This window comes from Trichosurus vulpecula, chromosome 6, assembly GCF_011100635.1.
Source record: "Trichosurus vulpecula isolate mTriVul1 chromosome 6, mTriVul1.pri, whole genome shotgun sequence".
NCBI classification, from domain to species: Eukaryota; Metazoa; Chordata; class Mammalia; order Diprotodontia; family Phalangeridae; genus Trichosurus; species Trichosurus vulpecula.
In genome coordinates, this window is record NC_050578.1 from 160687498 (window position 1) to 160707092 (window position 19595).

Sequence of the window (19595 nt, forward strand, 5' to 3'; positions counted from 1 at the left end):
CAGCAGACTGAAATGCAGTCTCTCACCCACTTTCTATTATTAGGCAGGAGCCCTTTAGGGGCCTTGATTCACTGACGGGGGGGGGGGGGGGGGGGGTCTATTTTCCTGAATCTTTCTTTTTTGGCTTCAGCTGAATTGTGGGAAAGAAGGAAAATGGACCTCTGGGCTATAATTACTAACTCAACTGAATTTGCCCCAGTGTACTGGAATTCAGTGATGGCTCAGTTTTAAGTATACATTATCTATATCTCATCCCAAACCCTATGTAGTCAGCTCAGAAATTCATGATGTTCGTGGAGGGAACGTGTGGATGGATCAGTGTCAACCTATAAATACTTATAACAATAACTTACTAGAATGAGTCAATATCATCTTGATTATCCATGTAGTATTTCTCTTTTTTTCCAAAAATCCCTTTAATTGTTAGTGCAATGTATCTTGAATTTTCACTGTATCTTGAATTAAAAACCAGTAAATAACATTTATCTTGTGAATATAATTTACCTAGATTTTTAGCAAAGCTTCTGGTAAAATATCTCATGGTATTCTTATGAAAAAGATGGAGAAATATGGATTAGATGTAATATAATTAAATGGATTCAGAATTGGTTTGATGGTTGAAATTAAAGAGCGGTTGTTAATGGTTCAGTGTCAGTGTAGCAGGAAACTTCCAGGGGAATACTCAAGGGTTTTTTTCCTAGGCTCTGTGTTGTTTGCCATTTTCATCAATGACTTGGAAAAACAGGATGCTCAATAAGTTTATAGATGATAAAAATTGCCAGACATAGCTTAAACAGTGGATGACAGAGTAAGAATCAAAAAAAGATTTTGGCAGGCTAGAACATTAGGCTAGATCCAATAAGATGAAATTCAGTAGGGCTAAATTTAAAGTCTTCTATTTGAGTGCAAAAATCAGCTCCCCAAGCATAAGATGGGAAATGCATAGTTGGAAAGCAAAAAATGAAAACAAAAATCCCAGAACAAAACAAAACAAAACAAAAAAAAGCTACAACAAAAAACAAACAGAAAAAAAACCCAAATGGAGATTTTATTGGAATGTAAGCTCAGTTTAAGTTTGTATTGCTATATGGGAGTTTTAAAAAAGCTGATTAGATATTGGGCTGCATTAAGAGTGAAAATAGCTTCAGAAATAGAGACATAAGTGATAGTGTCCCCTGTCAGATCTTATCTGGAGTATCACATTCAATTCTTGGCACCATGATTTTAAAAGGACCTTGATTTCAGAGGCAACCAGGATAATGAATGGCCTTTAGTCAAATGAGTATTGATTGAAGGAATTGAGCTGGTATGGCCTGGAGAAGACTCATGCAGGACATGATAACTTCTTCAAGTATGTGAGTATCTTTCATGTGAAGGAGACATTTTGTTTGTTCTGTTTTGGCCCTAGAGAGCAGAACCTTCAGCAATTAGCAGAAATTGCAAAGAACCCAATTTAGGCTGATGTCAGGCAAAACAAACAAACAAACAAAAACCTTTCAAACAATTTAAGCCCTCTTGAAGTGGAATGAGCTGCTTAGAGAGGTGTTGGGATTCTCCTTGGAGTCCTTCAAAAAAGGCTGGACAGCCATTTGTCGGGTATGTTAGAGTGAGGATTCCTTTTGCATATGAGTTGGTTGAGATTGTTGCTAAGGTCCCTTTCAACTCTCACATTCTGTACTTTGTGATAAAGGCTCAAAAGAACAAAAGGAATATAGAAGAATTTAAGTGGAAGAATGGAAATGGCTTCTCAAGAGGTTTCATTTAGCAGTGACACCAGATAGATTAACCATTAAAAAACTAGCTCTTGCCCTCAAAGACATTTCTTAATTTCTCTAGTTTATTTTTCAGATAGCTTTCTGGATACAGGGGGCTTAGCAAAAATACGTTAACATTTGGCTTGGTATAAAAGAAAATATTGAATAATATTTGTAGAAATCATGTAAAGTATAATCAGATTTTCAAGCAGATGGCAATTCTGAACATTTCAGCCATGGAAGTCTCTGAAGAAACTAACCAATATACAGTTCTTTTCTAGACAGTTTGACAACTAAGCTAGTACTTGAATTCCTATTCTTTAGACAGGGTTTGAATTTCCACGTTAAAATTCATCACTTCTATTAAACAAACATTTTGCCTATTGTGTGCTAGAATCTGTAAAACATATGACTTCTAGTACAATCTGAAGGTGGGGTCAAGTGGGGTAGGGACCGATTGTTTGCACTGTATGCTCTCCTCCCCAATGTGACGAAAGGCCAGGCTCTAATTGTTTATGTTTCTACATCTACCTACAAAAGCCCCTTAAACAGGGCACACTAATTGGGGCATGATCCCAAAGACCTTGCATAATGAAAATTATTTGGGTCATCAAATCAGGCTTCACCTTAGGAAAACCAACACACGCATAGACAAAAGAGTAAGCCACACGACCTCTTTCCCCCCTCTTTTTTCTTTCTGTTCTTGGTGTTTAGCAAATCAGAGCAATTAACTATTTTATATAGATTTGGGTGGCAGTGCACACTTTCTTTTTAGCACAGCAGCCACGGAGCCATTTAAACTGTCAGGATTTGTCTATGACCTGTTCATTTCAGCTCCATATTTCCCCCCACCTGGTTTTAAATCAGAGAACAAACAGAATTAACACACTAGCAGGGCAGATATTCGTTTTATCTCCACTTTATTTTTAAACTTTCGAGAGCAGTTAGAATCTAGGCAAAGAACCTTCGTGTTTTTTTTTTCTTTTTTAGAGAATAACACTGAAGGGGAGGTCTGAAAGCAAGTGTGCGTCATTCTGGGAGAGGGTTGCAAAGAAGTCAAAGTAATTTTCAGTAGGCGTCCCCTTTCATCTTCCTCCAGAGGCTCCCAGTCCTGGGGGTTGGAATGGGGTGGTTAAAGTAATGGTGGGGGAGGGACATGAAAGATGGAAGGAAGCAAAGACATATCGGTGGGGAATTAAGGAGTACTAGTAAAGGAATTAAGTTTTATTAAAGCAGTTGTTTTAAATATGAATAGGGAAGCTCGAGCCTGTTTTCTAGTCACCTTATCACAGTCATAGGTTGGGGGTCCGTTCCGTGGAATTTAACCTCTTTACCACGAGCTGGCTCGCCCCTCTCCCCAAATTCTTGAAGGTGGTAGATCCGCGGTTTCTGCCCCTAAACCCTCTCAGTTGATTTGGTTCTTTGGGGTTGAAGCGAAGGAGGGGGAAGTAGAAGGACCCGCCCCCCGCACCCCTTTTCTTGCCCGGAGAAAGAGGAGTCGTCAAACACCCTACATTTCATTGGCAAAATCAAAATCCATCCTTTGGGGGAAGAGGATTAATGGAGGTGTGTGTGGGTGGGGTGGGGGTGGGAATAAAGAAGGAGCTTTGGTATAGGGGGTGGGGTGGAGAATGTTCCTCTTTTCCCTCCCCAGAGTTGAAGGTTCAGACAAACTTGCGCAGCCTGGACTGTAGGGAGAAGGAGTGGGAGGGGTGCCGAGGTGGGCACCTACCTCTCTACATTTAAGCTTTTCCTAGAAAAGGCTAGCGATTAAAATCAGGTCCTGCCTTCCCCTCCCACCCTCACACCAACCCCCCCACAGCACACACACTTGCTCATCCTGTGATGAGCGCGCTGGGTGAGTGTGTCAGAGTGTGAGTGTGAGCGCGAGTGTGCGTGTGTGCCCGCGCGGTTGCCAACCGCTGTGTGATCTCTCCGCTCTCTGGACTAGGCATTTGCGAGACGAAAAACGTGAATAGGCTTAAAGTATGGCATGTTGCAAAGATGGTTTCTACCAAGAAGGAGCCAGGAACCACGATGTCCTCCGGGGTCAGTTTTACCCTCTTGCACTTCCTGTGCCTGGCGGCTTGGTGAGTACTCCCCGGAGGCCTTGGGGGCGTGGGGTTTAGGGTGGCCCAAGTGGCCTGCTAGCCAGACCCCTCCTGCGCCCTGGGTAGTTCCCAGGGCACCCACTCTGGGCTTTGGACTGTGGCTGAACCGAGGCTTCCTTGGGACCTGGTAAAGGGGAGAGAAGGAAGGGGATACGGAGAAAAGAGCCTGTGTACATGTGTGTGCATTTGTGGTGGGTAGGGGGAGAGGAAAGAAGAGGGAGAGCGCCTTGTTTGACCATTCTTTTTTCTCTCCATCCTTCCCTTAATCAGTTTTACTTCCTTCCTACTCCCTCCCCCCACCCCAGCCTCTTCCAGTGATGCTTCAGGTGAAAGGCTTTGACCCTTGAAAATCAATTCATCATTCCCTATATCTTTCGTTTATTATTTTCTGTCTTTCATACATTTTTGTTGTTTTTGTTGATTTTGTGGTGCAGTTTAAACGAACCCCCAGGAGATATCATAAAGGAGGAGAAATTGCGTCCAGAGAATTTCACCCACATCCTGGACAGTTTACTCGATGGTTATGACAACAGACTTCGTCCTGGATTTGGGGGTATGAATGATTTCAAACACGCAAGTGTGTCCTGTCCCTCCTGTCTGTCACTCTCTGCGTCTGCCTGTCTGTCTGTCTTTGGGGATCTCAGTAGGTATGCTTCTTATGCAAATATAAATCTGTCTCTGTCCCTGTCCTTGTCTCTGGCTCAGTCTCTGGCTCTTCAGTTTCTGTCAGTCTATGATAATTATGATATAAATCCCACCCCCACCCTTTCCTGCCCTCTCCCACCTCACTTCTCCCTAGTTGCCTTTTCTTTCTTACATAGCACCCAGGATCTCTTAGTCTATGTGGGTGAGAGACTAGGGAATTTAAAAAAGAAGAAGAAGGAGAAGAGTGCCACTGTATCTCAGTTCTAATACACTAAGGTAAAGAGTTTGGAGTTACTCTGTGCCTGAAACTGAATGAGGACACATGTTCCTATACCTGAACACTTTGGGTGTTTCATGAGAAGCTTCACCTGTTGTCTTTCCATTAGAACATAATAAGTGGGTGAGTTCCACACCGGTCAGATATGAAGGGAAACATAAGCACTTGCTTTTTTCAGTTCTTCAGTTAGTCTGGTGATTTCTTTCTTCTTAGTGTATTTACTTCTCTTCTATGGTTTTAGGAGTCGTCTAGGTTTCATAATTAATATATTCACCCAATTTATTGAGTACTTAAGATGTACAATGCGCTTTGTTAGATTCTATGCAAGACATAAAGTTGGCTAAGACAGTTTCCCTGCTTTCAAGCTAGTAGAAAAAAAAGGCTTGATAAGAACATTGCTAATTAAGTATTTTAAGAATTGAGAGTAGGGAGAGAATACTTCCATGTAGGATGATCAGAGAGGTTATTATAGAAGAACTATAGAATCTCAGGGTTGAGAGATACTTGGGAAACCACATTATTCAATCCATACTTGAGCAAGAATCACCACTATAATATACTCAACAAGTGGTCACTTAGCCTTTTCTGGAAGTTATCTAGTGATGAGAGAACATTGAAATGTCCCATTTAACTTCTGCTTAGCTCTAATTATAAGGACATTCTTTCTTATATCAAACCTAAATTTGCATCTTTTTAACTTCTACCTATTGCTCGTAATCCTGATCTCCAGAGCCAAGCAGCATATCTAATCCCATTTCTATATGATAGACCTTCAAATATTGGGGATAGCTGTCATTTCTCATTAGGTCTTCTTTTCTCTGGGCTAAAGTCCCTCAATTCTTTCAACTGATTAACCCAGTTTTATATTAAGGACCTTCCCAATCCTAGTTACCAAGCTCTGGATGCTCCATAACTTATCTTTCCTTAATGTGGTCTCTAGAATTGAACACAACACTCCAGATGGGGTTTGATCAGGTCAGATTACAGCAATTTTGCAATGTTGTCTACAAGTATATTAGTTTTGTAGACTGTCATATCATACTGTTGACTGTAATTAAGTTTGTAGTTCACTAAAACCCCTAGAACATTTTCATAAGAATTGGAATGTAACTACTTTGTATTTGTGACATTGATTTTTTGAACCTAAGGTGACACTTTACATTTACCCCCTTTTAAATTCTAATTCAATTCAGCTCAACTTTCAATTCTTTTGAGAGCCAGGGGCGGGTTAGAATGGTTAGAGGGGTAGGGCTTTATGAATATTTTCAGGAATCTAATAGTCCAGTTGGATTGAAACATAGAGCTCATGATGAAGAGTAATATGAAATAATGCTGGAAAAGTAGGTTGAAGGTGCCGTTTGAGCTAGGCTTTAAAGGTAGCAATTTGAGAGTTGAAGCCTAGAAATAAGGAAAACAGTAAGAGGAAAGATGATCCTAGGCAGTGAAAATAACAATAGCAAGAGTCAGAGAGTGATCTGTATTGGTTAGAACTTTAATTCATGTTAATGCATATTTTAGAGATAAGGAAAGGCAGGCTGAGATTAGGAGTATGAACTTTCCTCTCAGGCAATAGGGAACCACTGAACATTTTTTATAAAGGGGTTTTTTTTCTTGCCAAGTCCAAAGGCTGTTAACCTTATTAAAGCCCATACGAAAGTATTTATCATAGAATCATGACTCTAGTGCTAGAAGGGACCTAAGAAATCATATATTCTAATTGCATTTTACAAATGAGGACACTGAGGTCAAAGGAAGTTAAGTGACTTGTCCAAGGTCACATAAGTAGAAAGCATCAAAAGAGAAATTTGAACCCAGGTCCTCTGACTCCAGAGCCAATGCTGTTTTCTTAACTCAGATGATTTATACCAGTTAGCTCCCCCAGAGAAACAAAGAAACAAAAGCAAGTGTATTTGAGTGCTATGACTTTTTCAACAGAGATATATTTCCCTGAACAGTGAGTACCTTGGTTTTATGTACAATCATTGAATATTGGAGTGGGAAGGAACCTTTGAAATAATCTTTTACAACCCCCTCATTTTATAAATGAAGAAACTGAAATCCTTAGAGGTGAAGTAACTTGCCAAATGTCATGTAGGTAGAAGGTAGCATACTTAGGATTTGAGGGCAGCTACTCAAACTCAAGTTATATGCTTTTTTCACCAAACTACAATGAAAAGATAGTAATTAGCTAGGAACAGATTTTTCAAAATCATTTGATCTATTAAGAGTTTTGCTAAGTTCCTGAGTAATTCTAATGTCAGTGCAAAAGTAGCATGCAAGGAGAATCAGGATACCATTTGGTCATCTTAGATGATTATATCAATAAAGGAGGGTTTTATTTGGCAATATTTTAAATATGAAATTTAAAGTGAGTAAAGCAATTATGATTATAAATTACATGTTGATGAATTATGAATTACATGAAATTGTAAATTTCAATGTTGGTTAGGGTTTAGCTTAAATCATCAGTGCGATTATGAGACTGAGGAATAGTGACTGAAAGTATTAAATTTTTATTAAATGATCACAAGTAAAATATTAATATATCTTCAGCTGACTGTTGATACATTTGGCCATATTATCATTGGTTTGGATGCTTTAGACAACTTATATTGCAAGTACGTGTGTAGGTGTGAGGGAGGAACCCAGTATTGAGTTCACAGTCATTTTACTTCAGATTCCTCCCTCTAAAGTCAGTAAACTGTTAGTAATTCAAATGAGCAATGAGCTTTAAGACTGCTTAAGTTGTTCTGGGGATGGAAAATGTGGCTAACTGCAATACCGTTGTAATTCTGAATTCTACTTAGTTACCTTAATACCCTAATAAAGGGTATATACTTGGTTACCATCGTTGGCTTTGAGTTAATATAGTCTAGCATCCATACTCTGAAAACTTTATAGGATGGAATTTCCTTCCCCCTACTTAGAATATTAGCAATTGATTAATCATTAAAATATTTACTATACAAATCCAATTGTCCTCTTTGTCTTCTGGTCTACGCTAATAAATATTTATTACATAAAGTGATTCATAATTTGAAAGTAAGCTGCCCAGTGGTATATGGAGAATACTCTAGGTGTCACAGAGGATAATAATACATACCAAAAGAAAACATATGGGCTTTTGTGTTGTTAATGTTGTGTGTCTCTGAAAATCAAGAGAAAATTCAGTATTAAAGTCAAGTCTTCAAGTTTGTTTTCTTCTCTCAAACACACTACTTTAAGGGAAGTTTTGGCTTTTTAAAGGTGAAATACAAAATACTTGACTTTTGCTAATACATGAAAAAGCCGTAATGATTTAAAAATGATTTATCTGTTAGATAGCAGAACCAGAAAGTAAATCTCTGGTTCTGCTATCTAACAGATAAATCATTTTTATGTCTTTGCTTAAACATTTTATTATGTTCTTTTTAAAATAAAAGTTAAAATGGAAAATTAATCAATCAGCAAGCGTTTAATTTGGATCTTGGTTGACAGCTTGCTCATTAGACTAGGCAGGGGTTTGAATAGATTTGGAACCTAAATAGACTGGTTTTATTTGTGGAGGGAAAAGGAAAAGGGATATTTTTTACCACCTCTAGCATCCTGCCTTAACCCCTAACCTTCCATGTTTTCACCTTTCTCTCCTTACCCCAATCATTTTTGTAATAGAAGTATTTTTTTGGGGGGGAGGAGGAAATTAAGGAAAAAATACTCTTAGAAGGAAGTATGGGAGGGGCCTTGGTGAGTATTCTGAACAGGTTTTCATCTGCTCCACAGCTGAATAAAATTAAAGTTTCTAAAAAAAATTAAGAGAGACTCTACCTTATTCCACCTATACCACAAGCCCTGATTTAGAAACTACTTGTGTGCCTGAAGGAAGCTTGGTTTGTAGTTATCCAATCACCTACTGGATGATACAATAAATGAAATATGATCTAAAATATCTGGATCCTTTGGGACCAGATGTGACTGGGATATAGGAAATCATTCAGAATGTTTTGGTGGAAAGAATGCTGGATCTGGTAGCAGAGACCCTGGATTTAAATCTTGTCTCTGCTCTTTACTTTGTGATCCTGGACAAATTAATTTGCCTCTCTGGGCCTCAGCTTCATCTCTAAAATGAGGTTGTTGCACTAGATGACTCTTAAGATCCCTTTCAATTTTCTGATTCCATGATCCCATGATTTCATTGCCCTGGGCAATCTACTACAGCTCCTTTGAATTAGGGAAGGAGGTGCCAATTTTCAAGCAGACATTGGAAAGTGTTTTAGATTCTAGATAAACTCCTGGAGACCAGGAGAGAAAATCTAACTTCACATAATTCCCAAGGCTGTTTATATGGATTGCCAAACCCATTTGAACAAATCTTATTGCTACTGATTGAAGTTGCCCATTTAAGATGGCAAAAAATTCACAAGTTTCATCAAAATGAATCATGATGTAAGTGATATGATTGCTCATTTCTGCAAGTTTAAAAGACTCAGTAACAAGCCATAAAACTTCAAAAAGGTGAAACTTGCTGGTATTTTTCAAGTGCATCAAAATCTTATCCCCTACACCAAAAATCTTGAAACTACTCACAATTCAGTTGAGAAAAAGAATTGTTTCAGTATTTAGTATGTTATTTCTTATAACAATAGCTATCATTTATAGAGTGCTTTGAGGTTTGCAGAGGACTGTACAAATTTTAGCTCATTTTATGTTCGTAACAACCTTGGGAGGTAGGAGTGATTATTTTACAGATATTTTAGAGATGAGAAAACTGAGGTAAACAGAGATTAAGTGACTTGCCCAGGGTGACATAGGTATTTAGTATCTGAGGGTGGATTTAAATTCAAGTTTTCCTGAATCCCGATTCAGTTCTTTGTCCATAACACCTTTTAGATGTTGTGTGTGTGTGTGTGTGTGTGTGTGTGTGTGTGTGTGTGTAAAATATTTAAAGCTTCAGTCTTTATTTCCTTCTGATTATTGTAGACATTAATTATCCTGCTTTTTCTTTAAGTCGGACCTGGTAATACCCTGTCTAATATTGGTGAAGTTAGATATATGAAAACTTTCAATAGTTTGTAAGTTACCTATAGATGAAGGGTATGTATATTTTGACCATCATGGAATTGCTCTAGAAAATGTGGTTAAATACTATTGGTAGTTTCATTATTAGACACTTACTAAATGAGATACTTTCTTACCGGGCCCATTAGACTCTTCAATCTGAATTCATGTACCATTAAACCTAATGGTTCTTTTATTTGTTTTAGGGAGTTAGACAATTTAAAGATAATTTCTCTTTCTAAGGAATACAAAAAGTAAATTTATTACTGTTACCTAATCTTACTTTCTACCTAGTCCTGACACCCAAACAAAACCCCCTGAAAATATGTTATATTTGCATACAAGAATTCCATAAATATTTGTAAGCTTTGGTGTATTCTACCTAAATAGACCTTATGCTTCAGGATTCTAAGCCAAGCATTCATTTGCAACTAACAAAAGGTAAGGAGCCCTTTATGGAAAATTTTCCTGGTCTACCTAGGGGTTCAGTCTTTGAACTAGTTCTAATAGGTGAACCTCTGGATTGCGGGACTACTTAAGCTTAAATACCTCAAGAAAGTTATATGTTAGAGATATAGCCAAAAGATTTTTGAGACAAAGCTAAGCGTTCAGGTGCCCTGGTTGGGAAAGGGAGTTTCTAGAGGCCTGAAAGAGAGTATGAGCTTTCTGAATTTCTCCTTTTTTTAAAAAAAAATTAGAAACAAATTTTGGACCAGCATTCATTATGGTTTGTAATATCAGTTGAGACAATTCCATCCTTCAATTTTCGGTAATAAGGACATCAGACACTGAGCTTGGGAAAGACCCTCAAAAAGACATTTTGCCACTTCTGAGGACCAAAATAAAATACCTAATTGTCAGGTGTCTGAGAAATGGACACAGCATTATTGTTTATACAAGTGATATATAACTCAAATAGAAATGGATGGACAGCATGTTGACTTAGAAAACCACAAATTAACACTATTTATGTTGCATTATATTTTCATTTATTTTGTTAAACATTTCCCCATTACATTTTAATACGGCCCACTTAGGGAGCTGACCCTCTTGAGTTTGACACTTATGGTTTACACTGTTCATAGTCACCTGTAAGTTTACGGGTTTCTACTTCCTATTGTAATTTATAATTGTTTGCTTTTGAGAGTAGTCCTCCCTACCCCACACCCTCTTTCTGATGGCTAATATGGTAAAATAGAAAGAGCAATGGCTTGTGAAGTCAGAAAACATAGGTTTAGTCTGAGTTCTATCAATTGCTTCTTATATGACTGGGCTAGTTACTGAATCTCTAGGCCTACGAGAGAGGCCACACCTAGGACTTGTTAGTCATCATTACATCAGACTATAATCACTCTTCCTTTATTCACTGAATACGTTTGGGAAGCTGAGGAATCAGGAAGTGGAACAGTTTTTGTACAGAGCAGTGCAGTCCCACTAAGTCAGGAATACTTGTTCTTCCAATGTTGATGTCATGAAAAGGGAAATTTTGGTCTACAAGACTGCATAGCAGATAGAGGCTTCTAGCCTGAGAGATTCCAGGAAAGGAAAATGGTTCTAGGCAGGGGAAGAGGGTATTGCTAGCTGAGAAAAAGACTATCTGAGAAAGACTAGGAGTGGAAAAACCAGAGTCCTTTCTGGGCTACTACATATACCACTAAATTTTCACCTGGTTTTGGAGTGAAAACATTGTTTCTTTGTAGGAGATATGCCTTTCTGAAGCAATATGCTATAAGGAAGGCTGTTTTTATGCCCCAGTACAGAAAACTGGAAATTGCATTAAACATCAGATTTTATTGATCATATTCACTGTTTATTGATTGGTTTCCTGTTTCTATTTTCTCTGTCTCAAAAATGAGAGTCCTAGAAGTTCTTAAACAGTAAACATAGAATGCCATAGTGTAAAGACCATTGCATGATGAATATTCTTTCACTCTGTTCCTTCAACACAATTAAGTGGTTATTGTGTTAAGGCTCTGTGCCAAATCACTTTTGGAGGCATAAAGTAAAAGGTGCAGTTCCTTTTCTTAAAGAATTTATAACCTAGTAGGAGAATATTATTCTTAGCTCTGTTGGGACAATGGATTAATTCATAACTTGTGTCTATTGGAGGAAATGTAGCATAGTAAATTCTCTTCTGAGGTTGGAGTCAGAAAGGCATGAAATAAAAATCTGCCTCTGACAATACTGTGTGACCCATGACAAGACCCTTAACCTTTTTATGACTCAGGTAAGTCTTTAGGTTTGACATAGGATATAGGTAGTTCAAAGTGCCTATTGGCAGAAGAATTTTCTACACTAATTGAATCTTGCATATATTACAAAATTTAAACTAATTTAAATATGAGTTATTATTACTATTTTTAATTCATACTTAATATAATGTTATGAATAAAGTGATCTGATAGTTATAAAATCATTTTAGAATTCTAGAAGGCATAAAAATGATAAAGATTGAGAACTCGATATGTACTGTTAGACATTTAGAAATCCCCATGCTTCCTTGAAATGTTTAATGGATAATACAGTCATAGATTATTTGAGCTGGAAGAGACCTTGGAAAGATCAGAGGTTCAAGCTATCATTTATTGGGCAGGGTGGTGCGTTCTGGAGAGGGAGTATAGTAGGAAAAGCTTCAGTCCCTTTCCCCTACCAACACACATATACTTGACCTGCCCCTCCCATTCATGTTTGCTTAGAATTACATGAAAACAGAAAATTCCATGAGACACCAAATTCATATATATACACATAAATATATATGTGTGAATTATATACACATACATACATGCATTTATATACATATATGTTCATATATGTATATATGTGTGTATACACACATGTGTGTATATATATATATATATATATATATATATATATATTTCTCTCCTTAGGCTCAGAAGCAACCAAATTCTCAGCCTCATAAGAAAGCCAATTGCTACCAGGTTAAAATTGTATGTATACATATATATGATGTATATGTGTGTGTATATGATATATATATATATATATCTGTGTGTGTGTATAAATATGTATAAGTATATACATGTGTATATATGTATATAAATATATATGTATATATTCATATATATACACACATATATATATATATCAGAGTAAATTTTTAATAAGAGAATTTCAGTAAAAAAAAAATGAAGAGCTCAGCATTCTGTAGGCTAATTTGAACCAGAGGTGAACATAACTAAATCTTTCTGAGCTTCATCCTGGTTTACACTGAAGCAATTACTGCTGAAAAATACATTGTTTAGACTAGACTCAGAATTCAGTATGTGGAGTTACAGAGGCAGCTCAATGATTCAATTTTTTCAGCTTCACTTGTACCCATAGTTATATAAGTTAAGCTCTCATGTAGGGAGGGCATTACACAAAGGAGACTCAACCATGGCAATTCCCCTCTTGTCATCCAAAAGTTGGGGATTGTACCTGATCGTGGTGGGGTTTTTAATAGTGCATTTGCAGTGTATTTTGAAGGTCTGTGTTTGTCATACCTTAGTAGGATGCCCCAAGAATACATCAAAAGGCAATCTATTTGATAAGTATAATTCCAAGAATATTTCTATTTACATCAGACCTGTGGACAGCTAAGTTTTATGAATCCTCATTCTGTTCTCACAAAGAACAGCATTCTGTTTGGATTTTAAGGTCTTTGAGGAGCTTAAAAGGTGGGTTTTAATAGCATTGTCTTTGATAACTCACAAGATCGATAATTATAAACCTCTAAGACCAGATTTTTATCAATGACCCACTGAAAGCACTCCCAGCTTAGGTGGAAGGAAAGGAAAAATGTTCTTAGTAGAAAACAACGTAGTAACATGTAGAGTCTATCATGTTAATTTTTGTGGTGGCTGCTGTTTGTCACCACATCATACTATGGAATCATACTGAACTTGGGGTCCAATAAAACCCCCAGATCATAAAATCAGAGATCTAGAGCAGGAAGAGAAGTCATTTAGTCCAATTCCTTCATTTTACAGATGAGGAAATTTGAAGCACTGGGAAATTAAGTGACTTGTCCAAAGTCACGCATATAGTTAGCATCCAAAGTGGGAATGGTTTTCAGACCTGTGAACTTGTGAAATTCACTTTTTGAATCCAGATGTGAAAGTTTATAAGAAATTTCATTTTTTGTATTTATAGCTTTAGAAATAAGCACAGTACCTGTCATATGGTAGGCATTTATTTAATAAATACTTCTGATTGAATGAGTGATTGATTCTTAGTTGTAAAGCTCTTTCTGACCAGGATCTTTTTGGATCCTAACCTTGCTGTGAATGATATTAACTGTCTCTCCTAGCTTTATGACACCTACAAATTTGATGAGCATGCCATCTATGCTTTTATCCAAATCACAAATAAAATGTTAACTAGCCGAGGGCCAAGAGCAGATCCCTGGGGGACTCCGTTGAAGACCTGCAGCCATGTTGATATTGAACCATTTCATAACTTTTTTAGGTCTATCCATATAGTTCTGAATCAGTAACATAATATGATCATCTAGTAAACATCTCTACATACCAGCTAATGAATTAAATCAGAACGTAAAATTCCCTAGACACTCCATAGTTGAAACCATATATTTCATTTTGTGTACAAAATTGACCTCATGTCTCTGTATTGATACACATCAAAATCCCCAAACTGATTCAATAATACTCAGATAGCTACATAAAGCCTTTGGAATGAATTCTATGTGGCTAAACATAGCTTTTTGAGTTGTCACTTACTGTGACTCAGCTAGCAACACCAAGCAGCAAGGCTTGATTTTAAATTGTGCTTATTCCATGTCTCATAATTTAGATCAAATGAGATAACATTTGTAAAGTGCTTAGCACAGGCCTAGCACATAGTGGGTGCTTATTCTCTTCCTCTTCCTCCTACCTCGAGAGGCAGCGCCATGTAACACTACGAATATGGGCTAAGGTGTCAGAGCCCTTCTATTGCATTCCTAATTCTTCCATATACTACATGTGACCTTGGGCTAATTGTTTGGCATCCATAAGTCTTAGTCCTCTTGCTGGTAAAACAGGACAATAAAACTTGCCTTGCCTATCTAAATCTGTGATCCTGTGACCCAACTTCAACAAGGTCATTGTGAAGATCATGTGGAATGATGTAGGTGGAAATGTTTTGAAAATTGTAAAGTTTAATACAAATAAAAGTCATGGTTATATCATCATTTAGGCATATTCTCTTGTCACTAGCCTGTTTTTCTAAAGGAGTAGGTTATGATATTTTGGTCTCAGTCTTGCTTCAAGCTGCTAGACTATATTTGAAATCATCTTTAGGTCACATTTGATTCCCTTTTGAAATTTAGTCATTTTGAAGAGAGAAAAATTCCTTTCAACTTCAAGACTGATGTGAAGGCAGAGGCCCAGGTGGGAACATAGAGGAAGTCTGGAAAGGGGAGAGGTTGCAACTAAAGGCCAAAGGTAGTAAGATGAGCGATACCAAAGACCTTTTAACCTACTTTTGATAGTTGGAAAACCTGATTTTTCTTAAGGAAATAGGGATTTTGTATTGATGTTAATTTGTCATGTTTTCATAGTTATGTGTTTATTATAGATAGGGGGTGTGAGAAAGTTGCTTTGTCATTTTAGAAACTGCCCTATGAAGAGGAAAATACTGATTGTTATCTTTGATAATTTAGATGTGGGGATACTTGACAAATTATGTAGCTTATTAGAACATTCATGTACTTTATAGCTTGAATATGCTATGTGTGAAACATGACAGATTTTTATTTTTTTGTTTTATCTCTGTTTTATTTACAAGTATACCCTCACCTTGACTCCCAAGAAGACATTTCTTATAACAATGAATTAAAAAAGAAGAGGAGAGAAAAAAAGCAGTTCAGTAGAATAATAATGCTAGCTTTTACATAGCACTTCAAAAATGTGATTTCATTTTGTCCTCACAATAGTGAATTTTTTTCTCTCTCCTTCAGTGCTGAGCTTGATCATGGTAATTGCACAATTCTTCTCCCATCTTCACCCCTGGTTCCCCACCTCCACATCCCCTTTTTGGTTGTACTTTACACATTTACTGTGTAGTAGTCATTGCATACTTTATTTTCCTGGTTCTTCTTACTTCACTTTGTACCTGGTAATAAGAAATCTTCCTATGCTTCTCAGTGTTGAAATGAATGGATGAATAAAGCATTTATTAAGTGCTCACAATATCCAAAGCACTCTTCTAAGCAGAGGGGATGCCCATACCAAGCAAAGAAGTCTTTGCCCTCAAGGTGCTTACATTCTAATGAGGGAGTTGGCACATTTGGAAGGCTTCAGCTGCAGTTCAAATGGAGAGGTCCCATGTACCTCAGGGTGCAACAGCAAAGCAGATGTTAATGCTTCTTTTAAAATGTCATTTCCTCTGATAAAGATCATAAAAGTTGCTGATGTTGATCTGTTTGCCAGTGCCAAGGACTTTGGGGGCAAGAATGTTCTTTCCTGGGTCCTTAGTAGCTGTGGCTGTAGCACCTGCAGGAGTAGTTGCCAGACTGCATCTCCGCAGGATGACGGCCATAGGAAAGAGTGTGGAGACATTTCTATTCCCAAAACTCTGGGCTGTCTCCATCAGCATCTGAGAGATGTTTTGCAAGGTGATGGGGCAAGGAAACTTGCCTGGCCCATGTTGTCTCCTGTTTCTCTTTTTGGGGGCCTTGATACTCTATTCTTTCCATTTGTCTTTTTTTTATAGTGCACCAAAACTTCATATTAATGCATGGGAGTTTATTTAGCCCTTCCTAATTAATGAGCATTTACATTGTTCATAGTTCTTTGCTAGTACCACAAGTGTTGTAAGAGAGATTTTGGTGTTTATTGGATTTTTAAAAAACTATCTTTGACTTCCTTGGACTGTATGTCTAGCAGTGGGATCTTTAGGGTATGGACATTCCAGTTGATTGCTTTCTGGGATGGCTCAATCAATTCACAGTTCTACCAACAGTATATATGTGTTCTTGTCTTTTCACAACCCCCTCACCATGTATTCCTAGCCGTTGTTATCTTTGACAGTTTGCTGAGTGGGAGATGAAATCTTGGATTAAAGACAAAACAAAAGAAAAGAAAACAAGAAACAAAAAGCAGTCATTTCAAGCATTCTTTCATGTGGTTGTATAAAGTTTGTGATTTTGCCTTTGAAACTATTTGTTTATATTCTTTCACCAGTTATTCATTGGCCAATGGCTTTTTATCATGTATTTGTGTTAGTTCCCTATGTATCTTGGATACTAATCCCTTGTTAGAAATATTGTATGCGAATAATTTTCCCAAATGAACAGATTACCTTCTTATCATAACTTTTCATATTATTTTTTTCATGCAAAAACTTTTCAATTTCAGATAATTAAAATTATCTTTTTTTCTTTTGAGGTAAACTTGATCTTTCATTTGGTCAAGAATTCTCCCCCATCCCTAAATGTAAATGGTACCTGCTGTGGTTCTTTCTTAAATTTTTTAATGGCGAGGCATTTAACATTCAGATTGACTTATTTTGAATTTATTGTGGTATAATTTTCTATGGTATCGAGTGCTTGTCTAAACCTAATTTGTGCCAAATGGCTCAGTAGTTATTCCATTGGTTCTTTTTCAAATAGGGAGTTGTTTCCTAAGTAATCTATTCACTAATTTAGCAAACCCTAGGTTGTTATTGAGTTAAGTTATTTCTGATTCTTTTTTATATATGGTGTTCCACTGATTTACTTTTATACTATTCTATTCAGTACCAAATAGTTTTGATGATAACTGCTTTCCGATATCATTTGCAGTCTGGAAGTATTATTTTTCCTTCATTGATACAATTTTGACTGTTTCCATAGTGAATCTAGATTTTTTATCCTTCCAAATGAATTTTATTGCTTTAACTCTATAAGGTATTCTCTTGGTATTTTAATTGGTATGGCATTAAATATGAAAATTAATTTAGGAGGATCATCATTTTTATTATATTGGCATGGCCCAGACATGAGCAATGAATAACTCTCCAGTCAGTCAGACATTTATTAACCACCTACTATGTACCAAGGACTGTGCTAAATGTTGTTATTTAAGTTATTCTTAAAATGCCTTATAATCAATTCTATAAAAGTCTTCTATATAAGCCTTGAGTATGCTTTGCTAGATTGACTCCTTGAGGTTTTTATGCATTCTATAGTTATTTCGAAGCGTGACAAAAATGAGAAGCCTTAATAGTTTTCTCCTTATGTAACCAAGGTCTGATGCATGTGCATACCCTAGCAGTTTGCTTAACTTATACAACTTTCCCCTGTGGAGAAGCTGAAAAGAATCCTTGTGGGAGACTTGTGGAGGAGGGAAGTGCCTTGGGGAGACTGTGGAGTATGAGTAGACGTTCCATTACTAGTTCCAATCGGCTAATCACTTGGTGCAGAGGAGGCTCTTTGGTTGGTAGCAGAAACACTCAAAGAGGCCTTCATTCAGTCACTCCTTAAGTCATAGTATCTATTGAGAGTTGATGCTCCAAGGGTAAAGGTCTTAAGGCTTTCTTCCCCTTTGAAGCCATACAGCCCAAGAACTGGTCTCTGGTTCTTGGCCTCTGAGTATTTTCTCCCATTATAAGTAAAGAGAGTAGACCTTCTATGACTTTTTTAGTTTCAGAAATTCAGAGGGCAACTCAGCTTCCCAATGTTACAAAGCACAGAGTGACTTCAGTGTGTCCTGGTGTTACAGGGCTGTTTTTGCAGCTATCCCAGCATTGATGCTTTAAGGAGCAAGGAGTGACCTTCTAGACCACGGCTGGGGAACCTGCGGCTTTGAGGCCACCTGTGACCCTCTGGGTCCTCAAATTCGGCCCTTTGACTGAATCCAAACTTCACAGAATATATCCCTTTAATAAAAGGATTTGTTCTATAAAACTTGGACTCAGTCAAAAGGCCACACCTAAACTGTGGATATTTGGATTCAGTCAAAGGGCCTCACTTGAGGACCTAGAGGGCTACATGAGGCCTTAAGTCCACAGGTTCCCCATCCCTGTTCTAGACCCAACCCAAATCTGGATATGAATTTGATGGGAACAATAATACGTAGGGAATGAACTGTTATCTCTACATCCTCTGAACTCCTCCAGAGAAGAAGTTGCACAGGGAAGCACGTACCCCTGAGATATTGGGGCAAATGCATGTACTTTGTTCTTGTTATTCCTTTGCCAAGTGGTTAAATGCACCCTGACAATGAGAGAAACAGTGTTGGCAGGGGCTTAAACGGATATCACTAGAGAAAAGACAACTTTCCCTTCCTTCTCTTCATCCCCCCCCCAAAAAAACAACAAACAACACCAATAACAATCCAAGCCTTCAGGATGTGCTAGAATCCCTAGGGGCAGGTGTAACCAGCTTGGCTCTGGTAGAGATGGCCAGAGCACACAAACTGCTTTTATCACGAGTGTTTCTTCTTTACTCAGTTTTGTTTTCAAATTGGAATGAGATCAAGATGAATTTTTCTCCATTGCTAGGAAAACACACGTGCACATATCCATGCATATCAATCTGTCTGTCTCTCTATCTATTTATCTATATCCCTGCCATCAGTTATAGTAGCCAATAATCACATGCTGGATGATACATTTTAGATGCTTAATAAATGCTTCTTTATTTGATCTTTTCCATCATATGTAACCATTGGCCTGTAAACATGTTCATCTTAAAGAAATTGCTTCCTTCAAGTAGCGTAAAAATAATTCTTCCTAAAAATTTGTTCATATTCCAGTAAAAGAGAGATTAGTTGACTACTTGGTCCTATT

The 19595-nt window shown here is 37.4% G+C and overlaps 1 protein-coding gene across 1 annotated transcript in view; it reads left to right on the top strand.

The window, feature by feature from the left end:
* The first annotated feature begins 3234 nt into the window (after positions 1 to 3234).
* The window catches only part of GABRA4 (gamma-aminobutyric acid type A receptor subunit alpha4), a 99179-nt gene continuing 82818 nt past the window's right edge, over positions 3235 to 19595 (top strand). Inside the window, exons 1-3 of the mRNA XM_036764488.1 lie at positions 3235 to 3320; positions 3706 to 3844; positions 4300 to 4418. Of these exons, the coding sequence (XP_036620383.1) occupies positions 3759 to 3844; positions 4300 to 4418 (205 nt within the window). The 5' untranslated portion in view covers positions 3235 to 3320; positions 3706 to 3758. The remainder of the gene's footprint in view (positions 3321 to 3705; positions 3845 to 4299; positions 4419 to 19595) is intronic.